Below are 23,496 nucleotides of genomic sequence, written 5' to 3'. Positions count from 1 at the left end.
CAATGAATCTAAAATATATGAATGTTAAATTTTCATCATTACATTATAGAAAATAATGAACTTTTTCACAATATGCAAATTTTTTGAGAAGGACCTGTATGATAGTCATGGAAAAAAACATTAACACCACCTGTAAAACTTTGGAGGTTTACCAAATCACTACTTAAACGTGTAGATTTCATCAGGTTCATTGAGAGAATGGACTGATTTTTGGAAAATAAATGATCAGCCTATTATTTCTTCTGGTGTCCTCTGGAAGGCAGCAAAAATTGTTATAGGAAAAAAAAAAAAAAAAGCAGCTGAACTGAAACTAGAACAGAAAATAAAAACTTAGAAACATCTTATGCTACATCCCAAGAAGAAAGCGTGTTAAATGAAATAACATAGCTACAATTAGAGCTTAATAAAATAATATTGGCAAGAATACAAGTCCAAATACAGATTTCAGTTGAAGAACTTTGATCATAGTAATAAATCTAGCAAACTACCATTAAACCAGTTTAAAAAAAATAAAGATTTCAACAGCACTGTACCACCTAACAATCCTAAAGACATTTTTACAAAAATCTATAATCAAATAATATTGATCCTTCTGACATAGACAAATTTTTAATTACATTAATCTTAATAAATTAAATGAGCTCCAAGAAGCTGTTAAAAGTATGCCTAATGGCAACATTTGGACATTACTTAAGCTCCAGGTTCAGACTGGTTCACCCCACAGATTCTTCTAATCATCTGTAACCTGTAATCATTCTGTAATCATTCTAATCATCTGTATTTCATATTGACATGTACCTCTTAACTCATAAACTCCTTCCCTTCTCTAAAATAAGTTTTGAACATTTTCTGGCAGTTGGTTATTTTTAGCTTTAAACATTATTAGAGCTGTTTGTAGGTTAATTATATCAATAGGTTTTAATGATTTTGATTGTATAAATAGTGGTTTAGTATGATCCAGGTACTGAACCTCATTAATTACGCTTAATGTTCTTTTTTGTTGTGTGATTATTGACTGTAGTGTTGTTTTTATAGTTGTCTACCCAAACCTCTACACAGTAACTTAAAGATGGTAAAACTAAGGAACAGTACAGAATGCGGAGATTTTTTTACTTTGTGCAATATAGAAAAACTCTTGAATATTTTACTTTGAATATATTTGATGTGATTTTTCCAATTCAGTTTATCGTTAATAAAATCAAGAAGTTTGATCTCATGCACTGTTTCAACATTTACTTCATTTGTCTGTATTTTCAGTTCCAAAACTAAATTATTTTGGTTTTGCTCACATTTAAAACGTTTGTTACAATTAAAACAAATTTACTGCAAACCACTTGCAGGCAAAAATGAGTCCAGAAAGTATGGACTTAGGGTGAGCTGAAAACAAATGCATGCCACACTTTCCGATGTTTATTTAAAAATCAAGTATCATTTTCCGTCCACTTCACAAATTGACTCTATCGCATAAAATTCTAATAAAACGCACTGAAGACTGTGATAAAATGTGAGGCCAAAAGTTATAAATACTTTTGCCCTGTATGCTTTTTCAAAGCAGAACAAAACACCCCAGACTCATCCAAGGTGAGCATTTAGTCTTTTATTTACAGTTACTTTGATTTAATTCAATTCAGAATGATGTGAAACCTTAACATAAAAAGTGTTGTCAAAGCAGACGTTATTTTCAAATATGATGCATAAGGGAATCCTAATCATTTTATTTACGTCTTTCTTACATATACAAAGCCACATACACATCAAAGGCTTACCTTTTTTCCTAACAGACAAATTAATACCACAAGACTAACATGAAAAAGAAGCATGATCCTGCAAGTTTCTCTCACAACATCTACAAAATCTGTCTAAATGGAGTTGGAAAGCAAGTTCTTCCTCTGGAATCTCGCAGAGACACATTTATAGCTAAAACATTGAAAAAACATATAGGGAATGTAGAATCCACGAACATTTGTGCAGATATAGTGTGTAATACAATATAATGATAAAAGTAGATAACTTCTTTGAAACCTTCTCATTCATGCCACACAATGACAAAAACATTTCTCATCAGTACAATTAGGGACACCATAGGTTCTGCTTATTATTGCAGTGGCTTTCAATGTTCACTTTAAAGTTCACGGGTTGTTGTCATATGTAGTCTCCTCGTCGATCTGCTGCAACACACCTGCATCACATAGATGTTGGCTGGCCAGCTAAAAATATATATTAAAAAAAGAACATCATGATTTTGCTGAAAGAAAAATCCAATTTTTCCCTTAGTTTACTCAGCTGGATCGAGCACTCACTTTTAAATCGCATGTAGCAGGGGTTACAGTACAGCTGTTTGTTTCGTATTCGGACTTCAGCCCCGGCCTCGGATCCTCCGAGGTCGGACTTACAGTTGATGCACTGTGGGTTTAAAGAGAGAGGAGAGTTAAACAGCCACTCAGCTGGATAAAGAAGTGTCCACAGAGGCTGGGATGAAGATAGACAGACCATAAGCCTTAATTAAGGGTAAGGAAAGAGACAAATGAATCAATATTAGTCAAAGGACATGGATAATGATGAAAGATTATGATACAGATGCAGGAGATCAGATCTGATTGAAAGATCAACGTCCCTAAAGACAAAAGAACTAATAGAGCAGCTGTGAAGGAAAAAAGATATTTCCCAAGTTAGCAGAGCTAGGAAAAAAGTTCAGAGTGATAGAGTTAGTCTTTTAGGATCAGCCAAGGCGTGCAGATGACACTCTCTGCTGTGCCGACAGGCGTCCCTGAGTCTCACCTTAAAACAGCCCAAATGATAACAGAGCCCGAGGGACTCGATGATCATGGCCGCTCCCTTCCCCAGCGGGGCGTCGCAGAACGTGCAGATTTTCCTGCCACTCACTGACCTGGGTTACAGAATATACAGCTGTGATTTTAGAGCCAAGCACACATGAAATGATGCATGTGTGTCTGCATGCACACACAAAACACAAGGTCATGCTGGTATGGGTTGAGGATGAATTCCTGCACAGTGGATAAAATATGAGCAACACTGGCTTGTTGATTGTCATTTTGCATGCCTGTAGATCAGTGTTCAGACTAGAAGAGCTTTTTAAAGAACTACAGAAATGAATTTACAACTGGTATTTATTTAGCTGCAAAGTCGTCAATCATCTTTTACGGTGCTGGTCAGAAGTTAACTTTCATTCATCAGCATTAATGTCATATTTAGCTTGGTCTTTTAAGGATTTATTAATATCATTCTTTTTCCACAGTGGAATAATTACACAACACACAACTTTATTGATTTTAACAGCAAGAATAAGGTGCAAATCGTGAAATATATTTTTTTGTACACCTAATGTATAAGTAAAGCTAATTAATCTAGGTGTGGACCTCATTTGTGGATGGTAAAGCTTGCTTCACTGTGGGCAATGACACTGCTGTTTCAAAATCTTTGAACATCTTTTCAACATTTCAACCAATTTCCTTTCATCTGGAGGCAACATTTTGGGTCAAATGGTTAAAACCGGATCAACACAAAACTGGCTCTGTCATGGATAAAGCATCCTAACACCGAGCTTATGGATATCTCCGACTATACTCAAAAGCTGTATCCGTGACGAGAAAAATACCATTTTAAATAAACTCCACCTGAGTAAGTTTCAGCCAAAATTATTCCAGAAGCTGATAGCTACAAAAAGTGTGTGGGTTCTCTGCCATTAAGTGAAGGACATTCATCCAAATATCAGTCGTGTGTGTATATTTTTGAGCCTGTTTGGATTAGACAAAATCCACAATAAATTCAAACTTGTATGGTAAATTATTGTTTTATTGTTAATATAGGATTCCTGAAAAAATCAACAGTTCAAATCCATCCAAAAAACAAAGATAATATGAGATTCATGCCCAGGATGAGTTGATGTAAACTTCTGACCAGAACTGTATATTTGACAGCACTGATATGTATATAAGACAAATATGAATGTTAATTTTGTTGCAACTCGATATAAACCACCTGCAAAGCATGTTGAGCATGCATTGGAACACAAATTCAAATACATTGAATAAAAGCAAACTTAACAAATAACCAGAATAAAATCTTGACAAGTATAAAGAGAGGAAAGATACAGAATGCCCTTCACAGAAACTCCTCACCTCACAGATATAAAACGTACCACCCAGTTTACCAGTGGTCAGGTAGAGGCGGGTAGCTGGGGGCCTTAAGAAACGCGGCGCTGTTAGTTTTTACCTGTTCCGCTGGTGATAGGCCTCAGATGTGGGGTCTGGAGAGGTGGTTGGCGACGGAGTAGAAGGTGAAGGGGATGGACGGGACCAAGGGGCCGTGTGGGTTCCAGCCCCACCTTGGAGGGAGCCCATAGAATAGGAGGAGGGTAGAGTGGAGGAGATGGGCCGGCGGGCCCCCGACCCGCCGGTGTAAAAAGAAGAGCTGCCAGAATAGCCAGAATAAGGTCGATAGTAGCTTGGGGCAAAAGAGCCGCTTCTGGGAGTCCAAGATGACCGCTGAGAGTTGTAGGAGGAGTCCAAGTTGTCAAGAGATTCCCCTCTGCAAAGCCAACCCATGCCACACACCCACATTAAGATGTTAGTGGGACAAATAAAACGGTCTGGCTACCAACCGGCCTTCAATTTTCTACCAAATGTGCCGAATCAGTGTTAGTGTGGTAGCCAGACTGTTAAATGTTCCAGCCTTAGCACCCAGACCATTAGTAAAGGTAAAGAACCAACCAGCACCTTGAGAGGTGAGTTGCCTACCTGCGCATAGACGGCATGTCGTTCTCCCTGTTGATGACTGTGCTGGCAGTGCGCTGACGGATCCAGCTGCTGTCCGTTAAGAGCGGAGTCTTCTTCTTCATCTCGTTCAGAATCTGCTGCCGCTCCAGCTCGGCATGCGACAGGGACTGCTGACTCTTCTTCTCAGAAGCTCCGCTTCCTGTCACTGCATCTTAGGAGGAGAGATGAACAGTGTAACCAAGCTTGATAAAAAGAAAGTTTTCTACTTGATAAAATATTTGTATTATTATGAATTTATTATCTAAAATATTGCAGTAGCAACCTTAGTGTGCATTGCGGGGTGCTTGGCAAAAGTCTTCATATTCCCTGAACATTTCATATTTTGTCATGTTTTAACCATAAACTTTTTTAGTTTCATAAATTTTTATAGAGACTTCAATTGTGATAGATCAACACAAAGTGGTGCATAACTGTGAAGTTGAAAGACAACGATACATGTTTTTCAAAATTATTGCAAAAAAAAAAAAAAAGAGGTGTGCTTTATATTCAGCTTCCCTGAGTCAAGACTGCAGAACTGCATTTCTTTTGGGTTTATATCTCCACCAGGTTCACACATATACCACCCTTTTTACTCAGTCATCTTCAACATTAGTCCTGCCATTGATTCTCAATTAGATACAGGCCTTGACTTTGACTGGGCCATTCTAACGCATAAATATGCTTTCATCTAAACCATTCTATGCAGCCCTGGTTGTATATTTAGGGTCGTAGCCACTCTGAAAGGTGAACCTCTACCCCAGTCACTCATCTTTTGGAGCCTGTTTTGCCCTGTATTTATCTTCCTCCATCTTCTCATCAGCTCTGACCAGTTTCTGCTGCTTAACAACAGCATCTTCACCTCATGATGATGCCACCATTGTTTGTGTTCGAGGGATGTGCAAGTTTTTTCTGACACACATACCTCTTGAAATGGAATCCAAAAAGCATAGATTTTGACTCGTCTGACCAGAGCTCCTTCTCCAACATGTCTGTTGTGTCCCCTACATGGCTTGTGGCAAACTTCACCTGGAACTTCTTAAGGCTTTTGCTCAGCAACGGTCTTCTAAACACTTTTCCTTAAAGGCCAGATTTGTGGAGTGCACGACTAATAACTGTCCTATCAACATTTGCTTCCACTTGTGGTGTAGATCTCCACAGATCCTCTCAAGTTACCATGAGCCTCTTTGCTGATTCTCCAAATAATAATCTCTTCTTGCCTAACCTGTTTGGTTGGATGGACATGTCTTGGTAGGTTTCGAGTTGTCCACTACTCTTTCCATTTTCAGGTGATGAATTCAAATGTTCCCTGTGAGATGTGCAAAGTTTGGGATATTTTAGAATCTAACCCTGCTTTAAACTTCTGCTTATTAACGTTCTCTAACAAACCTTTGAGGCCTTCACAGAACAGCTGGATGGATATCTGAGATTAAAATACATACTGGTGGACTCCATCTAATAATCATGTATCTCCTTAAGGCAACACATGAATTTCATTTCAGGATATCAGTTTATGGAGGTCTCAATAGAAATGTATGCACATCTTTGTTGTGTTGATCTATCTCATAAAATCCCAATTAAAGACTTTGAGGTTTGTGGCTCCAATGTGACAAAATACAAAAAACACAAAAGGGGTATGAAAACTCTTCCAATGTACTGTACAGATCAGACTTCAATCATGCATCAAATTAAAACTGCTCTGATCTGAAAGTGATTTTATTGCAATCAATAAGCTTCTGTTCTGCCACAAGGACAGTAATTGAGTCACTGTATTATAAGCCAACTGATTACTGTGCCATTTAGTCGGTCCAATGCAAATCAAACAGCTGTATGTTTTGATTTAGTGAAACAGCAAATGAATTGATCGTAATTGAAGCAGACTGGGAGGGATTAATAGAAACGCAGAGGTGGTGGTGCTTCCAGAACGAAGCCGACCTCTCTCTGCCTCTGCGTATCTCATCGCTCTGAGGTAGTTTCTCCTTTCCAGTTCTGACGCAGCCCTCTGGCTTTGGATTCGATTTTCATGCTCAATCCTCATCTCCTCTTCCAGCTGCCTGAGAACCATGCCCTCTGGCTGCAAAAGCACACCTACGTACAGTAGGACAGGGTCCACACACACACGTTGTCTGTGCAACAACACACCTACATGGAGTCGTTCAGGAAACAACTTCTATGCAAAAGTAAATCAGGCGAACTGACCTCCCCTCTGAAGCTTGTCATCCTCATCGAGCTGGGGGGACGACTGAGATTTCACCCTGTCAAACAAAAGATTAATGTCATAATTAGTTGGAAAAAACAATTACATTAAAGTAGTCATTAAAAGTTATGGGGCACATAGTTATTGTTCCTAACACACTTGTAATTCTACTACTACTTTAACAAAAAGCATGTCAGCTGTTTTGCTCCAATTATAAACATACACTTACAGTCACTCATTTCCATACACATCATGGGAATAAATGCCACACTGATTTTAGGGTATTAATGATACAGTTGAACTACTGTTTTCAAGATGAAAGGAAACAAACAGCAATTTTTTTTAAACATCAATTAGATGCACAAGTTTAAATTTAGGAGTCTTCTCTTATCTACACAGGGCCAAAGTTATAGTGTTACCAGTATAAATATACTTCCTCTGTTAATTTGTAGTACCTAGTTGTACCTAAAACCTCATAGTTTTTGTAGCCATCAGCATGCTTCTGGAATAATTCTGGCTGGATATTTCACCCCTCTTCCAGGCAGAACTGGAAGTTTATTTCAACCGACCCGTTTCTTTTGCTGAGACCAAGCTTTAAAACATAGACCATGAATTTTCAATAGGTTTAAGTCGAGACCATTACAAAAGTTTTGTTAGCCTCTTTGTAAATTGCACCAGTATCACTGGCCATGAAACAGGCACACACCATAATGCTGCCACGACAATGCATAACAGTTGGGACGATGTCTCTTAGGTGTGAAAGCCTCTGCTTGACAACCTTAAACACTGTTAATTGCATTGTGGCTATATAGTTTAATCTTTGCCTCTTTTGTCTAAGAAACGTTTTTCCAGAAAGCCTTTGGCTTGTCTAGATGGCCTGCTGCAAATTTCAGTCAAGTGTGACAGTGTTTATTTTACAGCAGGAGTTTTATTTCTTCCTTGGTAAAACTTCACTGTAGACAATGATACTGGTATACCAGTAGTTTCAAGTTCATGGGGAGCTTGAGTCTCAATGGTTCCTGGATACCTCATAACATCTTAATCAATTTTTGACATCTCAGGGTGACAGTTTGGATCATGTAGGAAAGCCCAGGGTGAAATTGGATGCTCCACTAGGATAATGATCACAAACACACAGCAAACCTGGTTTCGGAATAGAAAGCAGGCTAAGCTGAGTTTATGGAATGACCCCAACCCTATTGGAAATGTGTGGACTATGCTTAAAAGTAGGGTCAATGAGGTGCAACATGCTATGGGAAAATATTAATGTAAATGTCATTTGAAATGTGTCTTTAATTTGAGACTGTATGTGTAATTTTGAAATGACAGCAGAAGTCCCAAACCTGACTTACTGTGTATGAATCCAATAATATATCATGTAAACAACAGCCTAAGCTGAAGCCACAAGCAGACACTGATGTTATTGGACTATGGGGCAAATATGAAGGAAATAAAGCATGTAATGTAGAAACAGTGTTAATGTTATGGCCAAACAAAGAGTCTGGCAGCAGGAACATTTGACAAAGCATCTCTGTAGCACTGACCTGTCAGTAAAGGACAGTGGAGACTGAGTGCTGTCAAAGTCTTGGGAGACAGCAGCCCTTTGGTGAACAGCAGTGTGCACAGACAGGTGGGATGATGGGAGCAGGGAGAGCAAAGCACAGCAAATGCATTAGTTGCAGTTATGTTAATGTGAATTAAATGACATGGAGACATGTGAGTTAAAATGTTAGGATGCACAGGAGGAGCAGCAACTTTACAGTACTGACCATTTCTGCTGCCCAAACACTTTCTGCCTGCGCTGCTGCTCTGCCGCCTCCTGCTGCCTCCTCTCCTCCTCTTGCCTCCTATGCTCCTCCTCTCTTATCCTTAGCTCCTCCTCTCTCATCCTTTGCATTCTCAATTCCTCTTCCCTTCTTTTCCTCTCCTCCTCCTGCTGCATTTCTCTCCTCTTCCTCTCCTCCTCCTCCTGCATTTCTCTCCTCTTCCTCTCCTCCTGGAGTCGTAGGAGCTCTCGCTCCTCCTCCTCCCTCTTTCTCCTCTCCTCTGCCTGCCGCTGGCACTCCTGCTCCACCTTCTTTTGCCTCTCTTCCTCTTCCCACAGAGCAGGTGTAGGCTGCTGGAGAGAAGATGGGGGCGAGTGTGGGCTGACACTGTGGCTGCTCACCTGGAGACTTCCAGGCTGCTGGATAGAAGGAGACCACAAGAGAGGAAGCTTTAAAACACACAATGGCCTTTAGTAGCTCCATCCTAACTAACATTAGGAGCAGCCACTTGTTAAACAAATTCAGTAAATTCCATAATATTTAACAATAATAGTATTTTTATAGCAAAACATAATATTATAATGAGTAGTCTTAGATTATCTAATATCATTACTGAAGAAAAAAGAAGAAGAAAAAGCAGATTATTACAAGGGAAGTTTTTTTTATTGCGAAACCATTGGATCCTGAACAAATATCCATATGACTAAACCTTGCTCTCACTCTACTTTTGTTTCATCCTTTCTCTGAAACAGTCCTATTTTTTAAAAGTCAAATACAGGATTGTGAGAACACATAATGGTTTTATAATTATACCATTTGTGTTCACTAAAGATTTTTGGATACATTTGGACAAATTTCAACTGTGACTCATGACTAAGTGCCACCCTTTCAGCCCAATTGAGACAATATTTCAGGCATTAGTCCATAACTCTTGAGAATGACAATACTTAAATTACCTGTTGGTTGCCCACGCTTGTGACAATCTCCTGCTGAGCCTTGAGCCACTCCTCCTGCAGCTTCTCCTGATCACGCTTGTACTTTTCCTGACAGTAGAAAGAGGTCATTTAATATAAGTAGCATACAAGAAAAACACAGCGCCTTGCACAAAGTATTTATATACCTTGAACCATTTCACCTTTTATGATGTTACAACCCCAACCTTCAATGTTTGGAATATTTTAACAAACCCAAAACTAGTGCAAAACTGTGAAGTGAAAGAAAAATGATACATGGATGAAAAAAATAGATTACCAACAGAAATCTGAAGTTTAAATGAAATCAGCCCCTGAGTCAATACTTTGCAGAATCACCTTCCCATCAGCACTGACTAGTTTCCCTGTGCCTGATGAAGAAAAGCATTGCCCCAACAGGCTCCTGCCACCACTATGTGTCACCATGGGGATGATGTGCATGCAGCGTTTTGCATGTAGGCAATCCAAATTTCCTTGTGTCTCACATGGCTTTTGTCAAACTGTATACAGAACTTCTTATTGCTTACTTTCATCAATGTATTTTTTTCTGCTCTTCCATGAAAGCCAGATTTGTGAAGAGTACCATGGACATCTTGACTGTTTCTCTGATTAATCCTCTCCATGCCTGACCCTTCAGCTTTGGTGGACAGCCATGTCTTGTTAGGTTTTTAGTTGTCCAACACTCTTTCCACTTTCCAATGATGGGTCAAACAGTTCTCAAGTAGATGTTCAAAGCTTGTGCTATTGTTTTCTAAACTAACTCTGCTTTACACATCTTTTCAACTTTATCCCTGACCTGTCTGGTGTGTTCCTTGGTCTTCGTGGTGATATTTATTCTCTAATGTTCTCTAAAAAACCTCAGATGCCAATCACAGAACAGCTAGGTTTATCCTGATATTATAACAAAGAGGTGGACTCTATTGACTTATTTAAAGACTTATTAAGAGGTTTCAGAGTAAATAGGGCTAAATACATTTGCACCCCAGAGTTGTCAGATTATTAGTTTTAATGTTTCATGATTTTCATTTTGAAAATCATTAATCATTTTCCTTCCACTTGTGTGTTGGTCTGTCTTAAAGAAAATCTCAAAGAAATACATTGAGGTTTGTGGCTGTCATGAAACAAAATGTGTCAATACTTTCACAACAAACTGTGGATGCTGTTCCTTTTAACAGAAAGAACAGGTACAGACAGCCTACTGAGAGATTTCAGCTGTAATATCTTTCTAATAGCATTGAGGTCACCCACATCTTATGTAATTATTCAGAGAATCCTCCTCTGAAGAACCTATTAAACCTTGCCAGAACATTTCCTGGCACATCTTGAAATAAGGCTGTTTATCTAACAGGGATGAAGACTACTGAAACAAGAAGCCTTCTGAGATTCACCAGGAAATACCCCCTCGGAAAAATGTTAGTTCACATTCTTGAAGCTTCAAAAATGCTGTGAGTACCGTGGACATGTGAGATACTTCTGGGCTCCTGAATGCTCTCTTGTTTTTAGCTCAGACTATGTATAATTCAAGTGTAATTTTTGCTCTCTTATCATTTTCCAATGAAGGGCCTCTGTTTGAAACAATTAATAGATGATGTAAAACAATACAATTTTATCAATTAAAAAAGGTTCAATTCTATTCTTCGTTTCAGAGTGATAATATGCTTACAGAAACGAAAAGAGAGCTATGCCAATTATTAAACAAATGTGTACTATGACAGCTTTTATATGCCTTCTACATGCCTGTAGGAGGCGCTCCTGCTCCTTCTGCCATTTCTCCTGTCTCTTGCGCTCTTCTTCTGGGTCCCACGACCAGCGGCTTGACGAAGCTGGAGTGATTGCAGGAACAGGGATCTGGAGACACCAAAGGTCATCAGAAAAATGAAATACTTTCACTTCTCTATAAGTATATCCATAAAAACAGGTGGTGTTTATTAGTTTTCCCAAGCCTGGAAAATTTTTATTGAAAAGTGTCTGACAGAAACTAGTTTCTTAAAACCTGATTTCTGTAAATCGGATTGAGTATTAGGTCTTAAAGGACTCTGACGCTTCATGTTAAAGGACTGTTTAACTTTCCGATGTTATAATTACACACAGGGTTTTTTAGGCAGCAACCCTATTGTTCAAATCTTAATGAATTTTAGCCATTCCATATGTTCTGTTTTTTTGTCCTGCAAGGTTTAACCTCAGTGGTGCAAAACTGGCCGATCTTAGCAATACAAAAACGTTTCATCACCAAAAGCTAAAAAGAAAACACGAATTTCATTCAGTTAGAGGGAAAAAGAATTTGGTGAACTGGTTTTCTCCAGCAGTAGAAACAAATGCAATCAGTTGTTACAGCAATGATTGCAATCAGGAACGGCAGCGCATTGAAAGACCTATTTTATGTTAACTACTGAGGGATTATAAGGACGACACTGAAATGTAGGTCTGCAACTAAAACTCAAGTTGTTTGCACCGACTTTTAAAGAGGTGCAAACAGTGCCTTGCACAAGTTTTCACATCCCTTCGACCTTTCCACCTGTTCTCATGTTACAATCAAAACATTTTATGTATTTCATTAGTATTTAATGAGACAAACCAACACAATGTAGTGCATAATTGTAAAGTGAACAGAAAGTGACGGTTGGCAAAAATGTGGTGAACATTTGAATTCACCTTCCTTTAGTGAATACTTTGTAGTTACAGTTGTAAGCATTTTGAGGTGTGTCTCTGCAGGGTTTCTATACTAGACCGGGAGTTGGCTGAATATATCTGCTCATCACACTTTTCAGAATTTTTGTTTTACAAACTTTAAAAACAATGTATCATTTTCCTTCAGCTTTATACTTCACCATTCTACTCCACTTTGTGTTGCTCTGTTACATAAAAACTATAACATCCAATGAAGTTTATGGTTGTTATGCAATCAAATGTGACGTTCAAGGGGTATGACAAGGCACTGTAACTCTGAGATGAACTGCTAAATAATGTGTCCGGGCTTCATGGACACACATTAACAGTATCTACTTTCACAGATGGTGTCATGGGAAAGGAGCAAACACAGAACACAGAAAAAGGAAGATTTCCTCCGATGCGCTAACACTACTCACATCTGGCATGGCAGACTCTGATCCTCCTGGGAAAGAAATAACACTGAGTCAATACCAGAGGCATGCATGGGTGGAGCACATGTAAATAGACAAGTTAACCCTGAGGCCTGAGAATACGTAAACATAGAGGCAAATAGCTTATTAAAGTTCCAGTTTAATTAGAAAGAGTTGATATTTGTTTTAAAATTAAATTAAATTAAATCTAAACCAGTTCTATTTCACCAAGCCTCAGGTAAACTTAGGTTAAATTTCCACTGATTGGGATTCATCGACTCTCTTCATAGCAGATAATAAACGTATTGACATTTACACCTGATCTCAATATTTCTGAGAGAAAAATCAATGAACCAATTGCAAAAACACGACCAAACAAACTAGAATCATCAATATGCATGCAGCAGTAGCAGCAACAACAAGAGAAGCAGGAGACAGCCAGCCTGACAGGCAGACAGATACTTTAATACGTGCATGTCAGGAATCCTTTAAAGTCCATGAAGAGTGTAGCAACACGTTAATCTCTGCAATACCACCAGGATTCAAGGGACGTGCTTTTGTGGTAGGTATGTTAGGATGCTGTCATGCTGCAAACCTTTGGGAGCAGAATACCCTGATTCAATATGCATTATTATTTTCCTTTCCCGATGGGCATCAAGTTGGAGAGGAATATTAAACTGTTTTGGTTTAAACAGGATGTCAGCATTCCAAGTTGTACCAAGCAAAGGGGAGGAAGGCACTGCACACAAAAAACCCTGTTTACCACAGAGGAAGACGAGCGCACTGACACTAGACCCTGAGCCACCTGGGGGAGGGAAGGGGTACAGCACAAGGGTTAAGCTTTGACACCGGACAAGAAATAGAACAAAAATAAAAATGAACCCTGGGAGGATGGCTCCATTTTTATCAATTGGGCAAATTTCTGAGACGGAAAGGAAAACATGCAGCTCTGACTTGGTAATCAAAGGAATTCAGACAGATAAAAAGCACGGGGTAATCAGGCTTCAGAATACACAGAAGTCAGAGTCAGTATTAGGAACCACATACATCTCTTTCAGTCATTCTTCTTTTTGATTTTTACCTTGTTCAAAAAACTCTGACCTCCGTTTTAAGTTTTTCAAAGATATTGGTTCTGACTCTAAGTGAGAAATGGAAAACAGGGTTAAGAGACACACAGCAGAGGAAAGAAATTAGTTCAACCTGAGGAGATGGCACTTAGAGATGCAGACAGATTTCTTGGTACCCTATGTAAAGGGTAATCCCACACAGAAAAATCTGAAAAGATCCAACCTTTGGTTTCAGTGCATTTATTCAGTTGGGAAAAATAGCCCTGGTTAAGAAATAACTACTTTTGAAATAAAAACACAGATGAAACAATTATTGCCACCTAAAAATAAATAATATATGAAAAATCACCAAACACCCACTGTTAAGTATGGTGGAAGATCTGTGATGCTGTGGGCCTCTTTCTATTTCAAAGGATGCATGACATTGTGAGCATAAGAAATCTGGTGTCCTCTGCTAGAAAACTGAAAATATATACTTATTGCGTCTTTCAACAGGATAACATCCCTAAAGACAAAAACTGAAATGATTTAAGACTCAATCCTGATCGGGCCAAACTCCCATGTCTCTGCTCTAACCTTGTCAAATCCTACAGAAAACTCAGAGATGTTCTACTGGCAAGAAGGAGTTTTACAAATAATTACAAGGTGGCTACCTGTGCCATCTTGTTAAAAACAGTTATTTCTTAATGCACTGAATAAAATTACCCAAATTAAAAGTTGGATTTTTCTACATTTTCAACATAACATTATGGTACAACAATAAAACATTAACATATTTAAAAGCTTTTTAAATATCTTTACAAGGTTTACCAACAAATTTGTCTGTTCTGTATATTACCAACATATGGTCAAGAATTACATTCTTGGTCAAAGTTTATATCATTTTTTCACAGCCTAGCTATGGCCAGAAATAATCCCAGAAATCAATTTAATAACCTTTCCAGATTTATCACTGCTCTTTACCTTTGTTCCTCATGGTCACTGGTTCCTCTTGGAGGTCCCCATTAACTCTGTTTGAAGCCACGTCCTGCAGGGAAAGGTTTAACGTTGCACACTCATTAAAGAGTCACTTATTGAGGGAAAATTCTAGAAAAACATTGAACACACAGAACGCTTTTCAGCTTAACTGGCCCTGATAGGTGACCAGCCGGTTGGAAACTCAGAAATCATCTCTTTTTCCAGTCAATGAATGTGCTATAGCTAAGTGCTAACAGATTGTTCAAACGTAGCTATTTTCAGCATCAGTGAGCTGTTGAGGCACAGAGTAGAAGGAAGCTATTCAAAAGGAAGATGCTTTTTCACATTTTGAGGCAGTTCTGCAGTTCATTTGGACTGCTAGAGAGAGAGAGAGAGCAAGCATTCAGCAGAGAACAGAAATACCTAATAGAGAATCATGTAATTACTTTCTTTTATCCTTTTTAGCTATCAACCTCTGTTTGTCATAGAACATGCTCGATTTGAACACTGCAAGTCTATACATGCACAGACTAGGTTTCACTGTTGGAAATGCTAGCCATGTTAATTGAACTAATTACTATGATATAATGCTAAAGACAGTTTAAAATGTAAACTGTGTAATCATTTTGTCTTTATTTAAATTGTAAAATCTTGTTTCACAGTGACTCCTTAATCATACCCACAGTGGTATGACATCTGCCCTAAATATAAATAATTTAAGACCATCCACCTGAAAGGCTAGAAAAACATTTTGAATTTGGTTAATTATACTTGTTAAAGAGGAAGCGGAATCAGCTAAAACTAGCAGTGTCGAGTTTGTTGAATTGAAGATTGACTTCAAAACTCTGATGTTTGCATCCCTAGATAATCCTGAAATAAGAATGCCTTGAGTATTGTTGTCACTTACCACAAGAGGAAGAGTGGGGTGCACTTTTTCTGTGACTGTACGTGAAGTGAAATCCACGTTGGAGTTGAAGGTCTCAGGGGAACCTAGAAGTATTGGATGATCCATACTGGTGAGATTGATGGTCTTATGACTTTTAAATGGCAGGGAAGGTTGATCTCTTTCCCAGTCTGCATGCAGTAAATGCAATGGCAAAAAAAAAAAATATAGATGTTGTGCTTGAAGATAAACCAATGATCTGTGCATTAAAGGTAATGTGTGTATGTGAACCCCAACATCTGGAAACAGAATTTACACACATACCACTATAAAGCAGGGTGAACAAGGGGTGTTGTTACAGTGTTATTGTAGAGAGCATCAGGGGGTGACAGAGAAACCACCTTCCCAGCCATGCAGCCTACCACAGTCATAAACACAAACAGCATTGCCAATAGGCTCAAAATAACTGGGCTTTACTAAACTATTTCAACTAGCCTTTTATGTTAGTTTGAGTGATCTACTCTGGGTCGTTCATCCTTTTCTAAGATGACACTGATATTGTTAAAAGACTGCAAAAACAACACTAACAGTACCATGAATCTGAGTTAGTTCTCCAGAGAAAAAGGCTTTGTGGATACCAAAAAATAAACAGCAAAGAGAACAAAGAACATGAAAAAAATAAAACATGGAAATTGTTAACCAGAAAACTTAAAAAAAGGGGAAAAGGTGAATAAACCACATACGTGAGAACAACCCCAGCCCTCCCCTAGCAGAAGGAAAAAAAAAATCACAGTTCCTTCATCATTTAGCTGTCATGATATCATTCATGGATGACTTCACAATAGTTTACGGAACAATTTAAAGTGTCAAAACTGTTTAGCAACGCCCAGAGGTTAAGCAGCATTGTCAGTCCAGGAGAGTAACCCTTAACCCTTTCTTTCACGTCCAGTCTCTTTGCTCTCACAGCAATCAAACAAACACACAGAGTGTAGAGATGACTCACTGTTCAGGCCGTGACGGCGCACATCCACGACCAGACTGCCCTTCTGCAGGGCCTCCTCCAAGCTGGACTTCCACTGCTCGTAACTCATTTGTTCCACCGGGAGCCCGTTAACTGTGAGCACCTCATCCCGGACCTGCAGCTGACACATTTCAGCCGGGCTTCCTGAAATTTAAAGAGAAACAGGTTTATTAGAAGAAGGAAATCTACAAACTCTTATAACTGATGTCAGAACTGCTCCAGCTTTGCTAATTCGTCTGGTCCAGTGTTCCTTCAAACATCAGTAAACAAAACAAGCATCAAAAGATTGGGAAACAGAAGGGAAACAGAACATTTTGAAATACTAATCAGAGGTTCCCAGACATTGAAATCAAAATTTGAAGTAAAATGACAAAAAAATATATTTTACATTTATTCTACAGAAATGGTTAGCAAGCAATAATGTTCCACCTGTGATTTTATTAAAAGCAAATATTTTGTAAGACGGGCTTTTCTCCGACTGAATAGACGCAGATTAAAGGTTGAAGTTTTCTAAATTGTTGTACCAGGGGTGCCAACAAATTTGTCTGCATCTGTAGTGTTTTATAGGATTTGCATGCTATGTCTGGTAGTAGAAAATCTGTTTTCTTTCTAACAATTGCAACCCCTGTAACTAAAGGTCAATCTTTAAAGCAAAAATAAGAACATAAGGTGAAATTTTAAAAAAATCCATGCATATGAACAAAATTAAGCTCATATAAAGAAAAACTCGGAGCAGGTTTTACGAATTGACGTGGGATGTCAGTATAACTTAAAATACATGGCCTACTGTTCAGTGTTGGTGGGGAGCTGCAGCAGTAAAGAGAGGCTCTGGCCCAACACATCTGACCCAGATAGATGCTGCCCTACATAAGGTTCTGGCATCATAACTGCAGTGGACTCAGAAAATTGCTTACGGCTAACTAGCAGTCTTTAAATGTGAGATAAAACAGGACAGAAGCACCGGTGTTCAGTTTTAACACAGCGCTGCGAACATGCCACACAGCTTTAATAACAACCAATGTATGCATGATCTATGATGACTTGTCAATGGGAAAATAAAGGTACAGTCTTAACTGTGTTGGATTACCTGGTTGGATGGATGTGACCCGAGCTCCTATTGAGTCCCAGGCAGCCTGAAAACCAAAGTCTCGGCTGCTGCTGGGCTTCTGGTTCAGGCTGATTCGCATCTCACAGAAGTTCTCCTGGAAAAAACACAACAGCAGGTGAGTAGTAGTAGGAACGTGGACTACCTTTTCATACATCAATATGTCATGTCAGGAGTATTTGCAGATTTTATTTGGACAGAAACGCTTTTAAAATAAAAGTTTGTTGCTCCACTTTAGTCTTTCCTGCAGAACCCTTGAAGGTTTTCAACAGAAGAGAGACTAAAGATAAATTAATGTCAGTTTCACTACTATAAAACAAAAACACACCTCTGTGTTAAACTGAAACCGATTTTCCTAATCTGAAAATGAACAGCAGAAGAAATCCCAGTACCTTGGTGAGTTCTTTGCCAGGAGCAGGACTGACTGGGGCTTCACTCTTGACAGGAGGCGGGACAGATTTGATGCTCTGAGTTGAGGAGAGGCCCTTCGCTGTGGTATTCTCCTCCTCTTCTTCCTCATCACTGCTGTGTGAAGAACTGGACCGTGCTTCATCCTCTGAGGTCATGTATTGATGATACCGGCTTGGGACCGATGCCTTCTTAGAAACATCAATATTGCCGTTGACACCCTTGTGCGAGTCGTCCGTCTGTGCAGGATTAATATGTACAGTCAGTCAGACGTTTTACAAATGAATCTAAAATAAGTATAACTGAGGTGTTAATTGTTAAAACAAACACCATTGTTATTCCAACCTTAAATTTGTTTTATATAATTTTTTTTAAATGATTTATCTTGATTTGGCATTGCAACAACTATAACTTTATCTGTCTTTCACAACATAGTCAGATCAGGCTACAGAATAATGTTCATGCATTCCAAATGAAAATCTTACCAACATGACAAAGAGTTTGTTAACTCCATGTCAGTTTCAGTTTCTAAGAAATATCAATAGAATGGGATTATTAATTCAGAAATGCTGACCTACGCAAAACTATATTCACGCACTTTGAAGTGATTGCTCTCTACTTGGTTGGGGCTCCTTTTGCATGAATAACTGCGTCAATGTAGCATGAAGGCCATAAGTTTATATGGTAGTCACTGCATAATGCTGTGGGGATCCATTTCTTCATCGCAGACAGGGAAGCTGATTAAAGTTGGAGATGGATATCGTTTGATAGACCTAAATCCAGGTAGGATGCCTGTTAAAAGCTGCAAAAGACTTTAGTCTGAGATGGATGTTCACCATCTAGCAGGACAATTGCCTGAAACATCAGCTGGAGCAACAATGGGTGAGGTGTTGGATGTCTGGTGAGGGCTCACATCACTCCTCCCCAAAGGTTTTGACCCCACCAGTTTGCCTACAGGGCTAATAGATCCACTGAGGTTGCAGTTGCCATAGCACTCCATGATAGTGCAGCTGTGGAGCTACGTCCGGCTGCTTGTTGTGGGCTATAGCTCAGAATTGAACATCATCACCCCCCACAGACTGGTGGAGAAACTGAGGGAGATTGGACTGCCACACAGTATGCCTATAGGGGCGGGGTTGAACAGCACAGAGAACAACTTGTTTCTCAACATCTCCAAGACCAAGGAGATAATAGTGGACTATTGGAAAAAACACTCCTCCTGGGTCATACTGTGTTTTATTGGTTACCTACAGACGCTACAGACCAATTAAAGCAAGGACAAGCGGATTCAACAACAGTTTCTATTGAACAGCTATATTTAAACTCAATACAGCTAGAATGTAAAGGGAGATGCAATCAGTATGATTAAGTTTACTTTATTTGATGTTTTTAACAAACTGCTTCTCCTTTTCTATTTACATAAATTTGTAGTGCTCTGTGCACAGACAGCTTTTTGTGACAATCACAGTAAAGGATATTCTATTCTTATTGTTGAGGCAGCCCAGGTTGCTTTAGTAGCAGCACTTCAGCTCGTTTGCATTGTTAGGTCTGGTGTCCCTCATCTTCCTACTTGACTATACCCTGAGCAAGTAATATGAATCTCTCCTGAGCTTCACTTTTTTCCTTCCACTCAACTTTCCAGTAATAATCCTCAACATACCTATACATGACATTTGTGTTTTTCAAAATCCTTTTTCTTTATGTGATATAAAAAAAAAATCTGAGAAACTCAATTGCAGGTTCTCAATATCTGTGACCCACAATCATCAAAATGAAAAGAACTAAACACTTTTTTATAATAAATATATATAATGGATAATCTATATAATACAATACTAATGTATGTAGATGCCCCTGTACGAACCTGGTACAGTTTGTTGTACTTACTGTGTAGGCTCTGGAAAGAGAGGAGATGTGGGAGGCCTGGGTCCCAAAGGGTCTTGGAGCAACAATCGAGGTTAGCCGCGCGCTGTCCGATCTCTGGTAGCTTCTGGGGAGAGAGCCGGAAATCCGAGACACCCCAGGAGGTTTGGGTTCCATTGAGCTGAACTGTGGTTGTTGTCTGTTCATTGAACCAAAAGAGGGGGCCTCCACCTCAGTCTGCGCTCCCAACAACGAGAGCCTCGGCTTCGGCTCCTTCTGTGTGGAGGTGGAGGTGGAGGAGGGGGGGTCAACGTCTCTTGTAGCCTGCCCTGTGCTTGTTACAGCTGTGCTTTCCTCTGCTGGACTCTTCTGTAGTGGTGCAGGAGCTTGAGAGTGGGAGCTGTGGTTGGCAGGAGTGATGGTGGTGACGGAGTTTCTGACTACAGGACTGTCCACAGTTTCCTGTGAAGTGGGAGGTAAAGGTGATCTGCGAGTGGGTGGGGAAGCAGCTAGGGGCTCCTCAGCTTTCCGAGAGGGCTTGGAGGGCTCTGAGGAATATGAAGGAGTGTCGATGGTGTAGCTTCTGACTGGAAGTGTTCGGGTAGGCGCGTGAACCGCAGGCTTCTCAAATACGTCCTCGTCGTCAACCAAGTAAGAGAGAGATGACAAACGGCTGCCGATGCTGTTCTTTCCTTTATTTTCTCTGTGGATGGAACGGAGGAGGAGAAAGGTGAGAGCAGTGAGTGGGATGGAGGTTTGAATTGGGGAGTAACACGCAACATTAAAAATTAGGTGAGGTGGGCATGACGGGAAGAGATGTGGGGCACTAAACTGGGTGATACTTATAGATTTAAACACTGAAAATAATCACGCAGTCTCTCTTTAACAACACAAAACATCCCATACACATTTTTTGCCTTTATTACCTTAGCAAAGTATCCCCCCTCTGAGGGTAAAAAGGTGCAGAAGAGGAACAAATTCATTAGGCAGTATAGCATCCTGATACATTATCCTTGGACCATCTCAGGTACATGTGTGTTTCTTTCTTTTTCCTCACCTCTCCTCTTGCATATCCTTGAAGGACTTGGACCTTCTGTCGCTGCCATACGTGATGTGCTCCATCTTCTCCCGCTCCTCCTTCTTTTTCATTATATCAGAGTTCACGCTCCGGCGCCTGTTTTTCCATTTGTTGAGGTCCTGAAAAGAAAAGATATCCAAGATCACTCAAATCACATTTAAGCTTGAATTTAGATTATAGTGACAGGCTGTCTCGGACCGCTTAGGGTGCGATCCAGAAGTTTGGGAAGAACAAAAACAGGGCTGCATTTGAAGGTGTTCTATTTGTGAGCCTGAAGCTCCTCCCGGCTCCCTTCCCCTGTGGATTGGGGACTCTGTGACCTAAATGTTGCTTTAGGACTCCATTACTTTGCTGCGACACCAATCAGACAGCAAGCAGGTACCACAGCAAGTATACAAAGACAACTTTTATGTATTATGCATTTTATTTCTTATCAAGTAACAAAGCTGGTAAACAATTGCTGGTTGTCATTTTTCAAAAGACTTTGTTCTTGTATTAAATTGATTTTGCCTTTCTGTGCCACAGCTTTCCATCTTTATTAAATCATAACATTATTTCATTTTAATGCTATTCACTTATTCTTGCCTACAGAGGCATTCGCAGACGAGAACAGTCAATAGCCAGAGGGCAGCAGTGCACCAACCAGTTCGAGCCTCTCTGTCTTCATTCCAAACAGCTCTGATTTCACCTGGCAGCTGCCTGCGCTGCAACACTAATCTCAGAGACCATGTGCTCATCTTTCACTACAACCTTATCTCTGCCAGAAGCAAACATCTTTCTTGTCTGTCCTTAAAATGCAGAAAACTTGTGGGAAAGATGGTCTTAAGCATGTATGCATTGCCTTTTTTAACATCCTGTCACATTACAACCACTAAATTCAATGTATTTTATTTGGATTTGATGTGATTGCAAAAAGAAGTGCCTAAATGAGAAGTGGGAGGAAAATGATACATGGTTTTCTTCTTGACAGATACAAATATGAAGTGTTCTGTGCATTTGCTTTTAACCCCTTTCACTTGCATAACCCTTAGTAAAATCCAGTGGAACCAATTGCCTGGAGAAGTCACCTATTTGGTAAATCCACTTGTGTTTAATTGAATCAAATACAGCCAAGGCTACAATTAAATGGTTTAGACCAAAGCATATGCATGTGTTAGAAAAGTTCAGTCAAAGTCCAGAACTAAATCCAATAAAAAAATCTGTGGGAAGACCTGAAATTGATCCTCACAGACTGTCTCCTGCCAGGTGCAAGCCATGTTTCAATTATGCAACACTTTTTGTAAGTCTATCACATAAAATCCCAATTAAATACACTGAAGTGTGTCTGCAATGTGTGTACAAAATAGACTTACATCTTGCCACTTATCCTCACTGTCTTTAATCTGCTCGCGGTACTTCTGAAACTCTTCGAAGCGATTCTGCCGGATGGCTGAGAGGTCCATCTGGATGTCGCTTGTTGATTTGCTCCTGAAAGAAAAAAAAAGTGGAGGAAACATAGAAAAAAGTCACCTTGCTTGCCTTTTAAATATCCAAAATAAATGTCTTGTAAAAATATGAGCTGAAAACATGGTACGCATGCATCATTTCTTACCATACTGTCATATCTGTAAATAAATCATGTTAGACATTTACGTAATGGCGAGTGAGTTAGTATACACACCACAAAGACCAGCCAGAAAACATAAAAGGCAATGAAAGATTAGTGAGTTAATAACATTTATGACTGTCCTTCCCACCATCATGCAAAAAAGGAAAAGTCCCCAATGGGTCACACTTGACAAAAATAGCGTCCCTTTAAAGATTTTATATAACGTTCAGACATCTCACCAGTCATAATGGTCCCACTGCTGTTTTAAACATGTATTTTAAGAAAGGGCTTTCTGCAGGGCCTCATTCCCACTCCCACCCTGGACTTGACCCTATGTTTAATATTACGTGTCAGCAGTTAGCAGCAACAACAGTGAAAACAGCAGATGAAAAGGCAGGGTGCGGCTGGACAGAGGTCTGAACAAATCCAAAACATGCCACATTTCTGGGAGTCCACATCAACTCACCCGTCAGAACTCTCTTCCGTTTGCTGCTCTCTGGGGAACCGGAGAAAATCACAAATAAAAGTCACATTTCTGCAGTACTTGTGTACTCGGCTTGAAACCAGGTAGAGGCTCTTATTAAAGCTCATTTGTATTTAAACCAATTGCTAGCATGACTCTGCTTGCCAGAATCTAAAATTGCGGCTGCCTGTCTCCAGAAGAGAAAGAGTCAAATAGCTGACTTCTGACAGTCCCCTCAGTGGCAGTTTTTTAATATGGCTGATGGGTCATAAGGGCA

At 39.5% G+C, this 23,496-nt stretch overlaps 1 protein-coding gene across 16 annotated transcripts in view; it reads right to left on the bottom strand.

The window, feature by feature from the left end:
- Positions 1 to 1,582: 1,582 nt before the first annotated feature.
- lmo7a (LIM domain 7a) overlaps positions 1,583 to 23,496 on the bottom strand; it is a 70,362-nt gene continuing 48,448 nt past the window's right edge. The window contains exons 8-30 of one of the 16 annotated variants that reach the window (XM_047369755.1): positions 23,223 to 23,252; positions 22,521 to 22,635; positions 21,148 to 21,287; positions 20,115 to 20,793; positions 18,212 to 18,466; positions 17,802 to 17,916; positions 16,697 to 16,858; positions 15,718 to 15,884; positions 14,817 to 14,880; positions 13,868 to 13,924; positions 13,550 to 13,591; positions 12,793 to 12,818; positions 11,444 to 11,554; positions 9,692 to 9,778; positions 8,739 to 9,154; positions 8,514 to 8,570; positions 6,972 to 7,027; positions 6,708 to 6,860; positions 4,758 to 4,947; positions 4,234 to 4,548; positions 2,779 to 2,887; positions 2,301 to 2,403; positions 1,583 to 2,207 (exon numbers count right to left, since the gene is read on the bottom strand). In XM_047369755.1, coding sequence (XP_047225711.1) covers positions 2,185 to 2,207; positions 2,301 to 2,403; positions 2,779 to 2,887; positions 4,234 to 4,548; positions 4,758 to 4,947; positions 6,708 to 6,860; positions 6,972 to 7,027; positions 8,514 to 8,570; positions 8,739 to 9,154; positions 9,692 to 9,778; positions 11,444 to 11,554; positions 12,793 to 12,818; positions 13,550 to 13,591; positions 13,868 to 13,924; positions 14,817 to 14,880; positions 15,718 to 15,884; positions 16,697 to 16,858; positions 17,802 to 17,916; positions 18,212 to 18,466; positions 20,115 to 20,793; positions 21,148 to 21,287; positions 22,521 to 22,635; positions 23,223 to 23,252 — 3,472 coding nt within the window. In that variant the 3' untranslated portion in view covers positions 1,583 to 2,184. The remainder of the gene's footprint in view (positions 2,208 to 2,300; positions 2,404 to 2,778; positions 2,888 to 4,233; positions 4,549 to 4,757; positions 4,948 to 6,707; positions 6,861 to 6,971; positions 7,028 to 8,513; positions 8,571 to 8,738; positions 9,155 to 9,691; positions 9,779 to 11,443; positions 11,555 to 12,792; positions 12,819 to 13,549; positions 13,592 to 13,867; positions 13,925 to 14,816; positions 14,881 to 15,717; positions 15,885 to 16,696; positions 16,859 to 17,801; positions 17,917 to 18,211; positions 18,467 to 20,114; positions 20,794 to 21,147; positions 21,288 to 22,520; positions 22,636 to 23,222; positions 23,253 to 23,496) is intronic. The other 15 variants (XM_047369740.1, XM_047369739.1, XM_047369747.1 and 12 more) reach the window with 15 other exon arrangements.

Source organism: Girardinichthys multiradiatus, chromosome 7, assembly GCF_021462225.1.
Source record: "Girardinichthys multiradiatus isolate DD_20200921_A chromosome 7, DD_fGirMul_XY1, whole genome shotgun sequence".
NCBI classification, from domain to species: Eukaryota; Metazoa; Chordata; class Actinopteri; order Cyprinodontiformes; family Goodeidae; genus Girardinichthys; species Girardinichthys multiradiatus.
The sequence above is the reverse complement of the archived record's forward strand: the minus strand, read 5'-3'. Positions and strand labels throughout refer to the sequence as shown.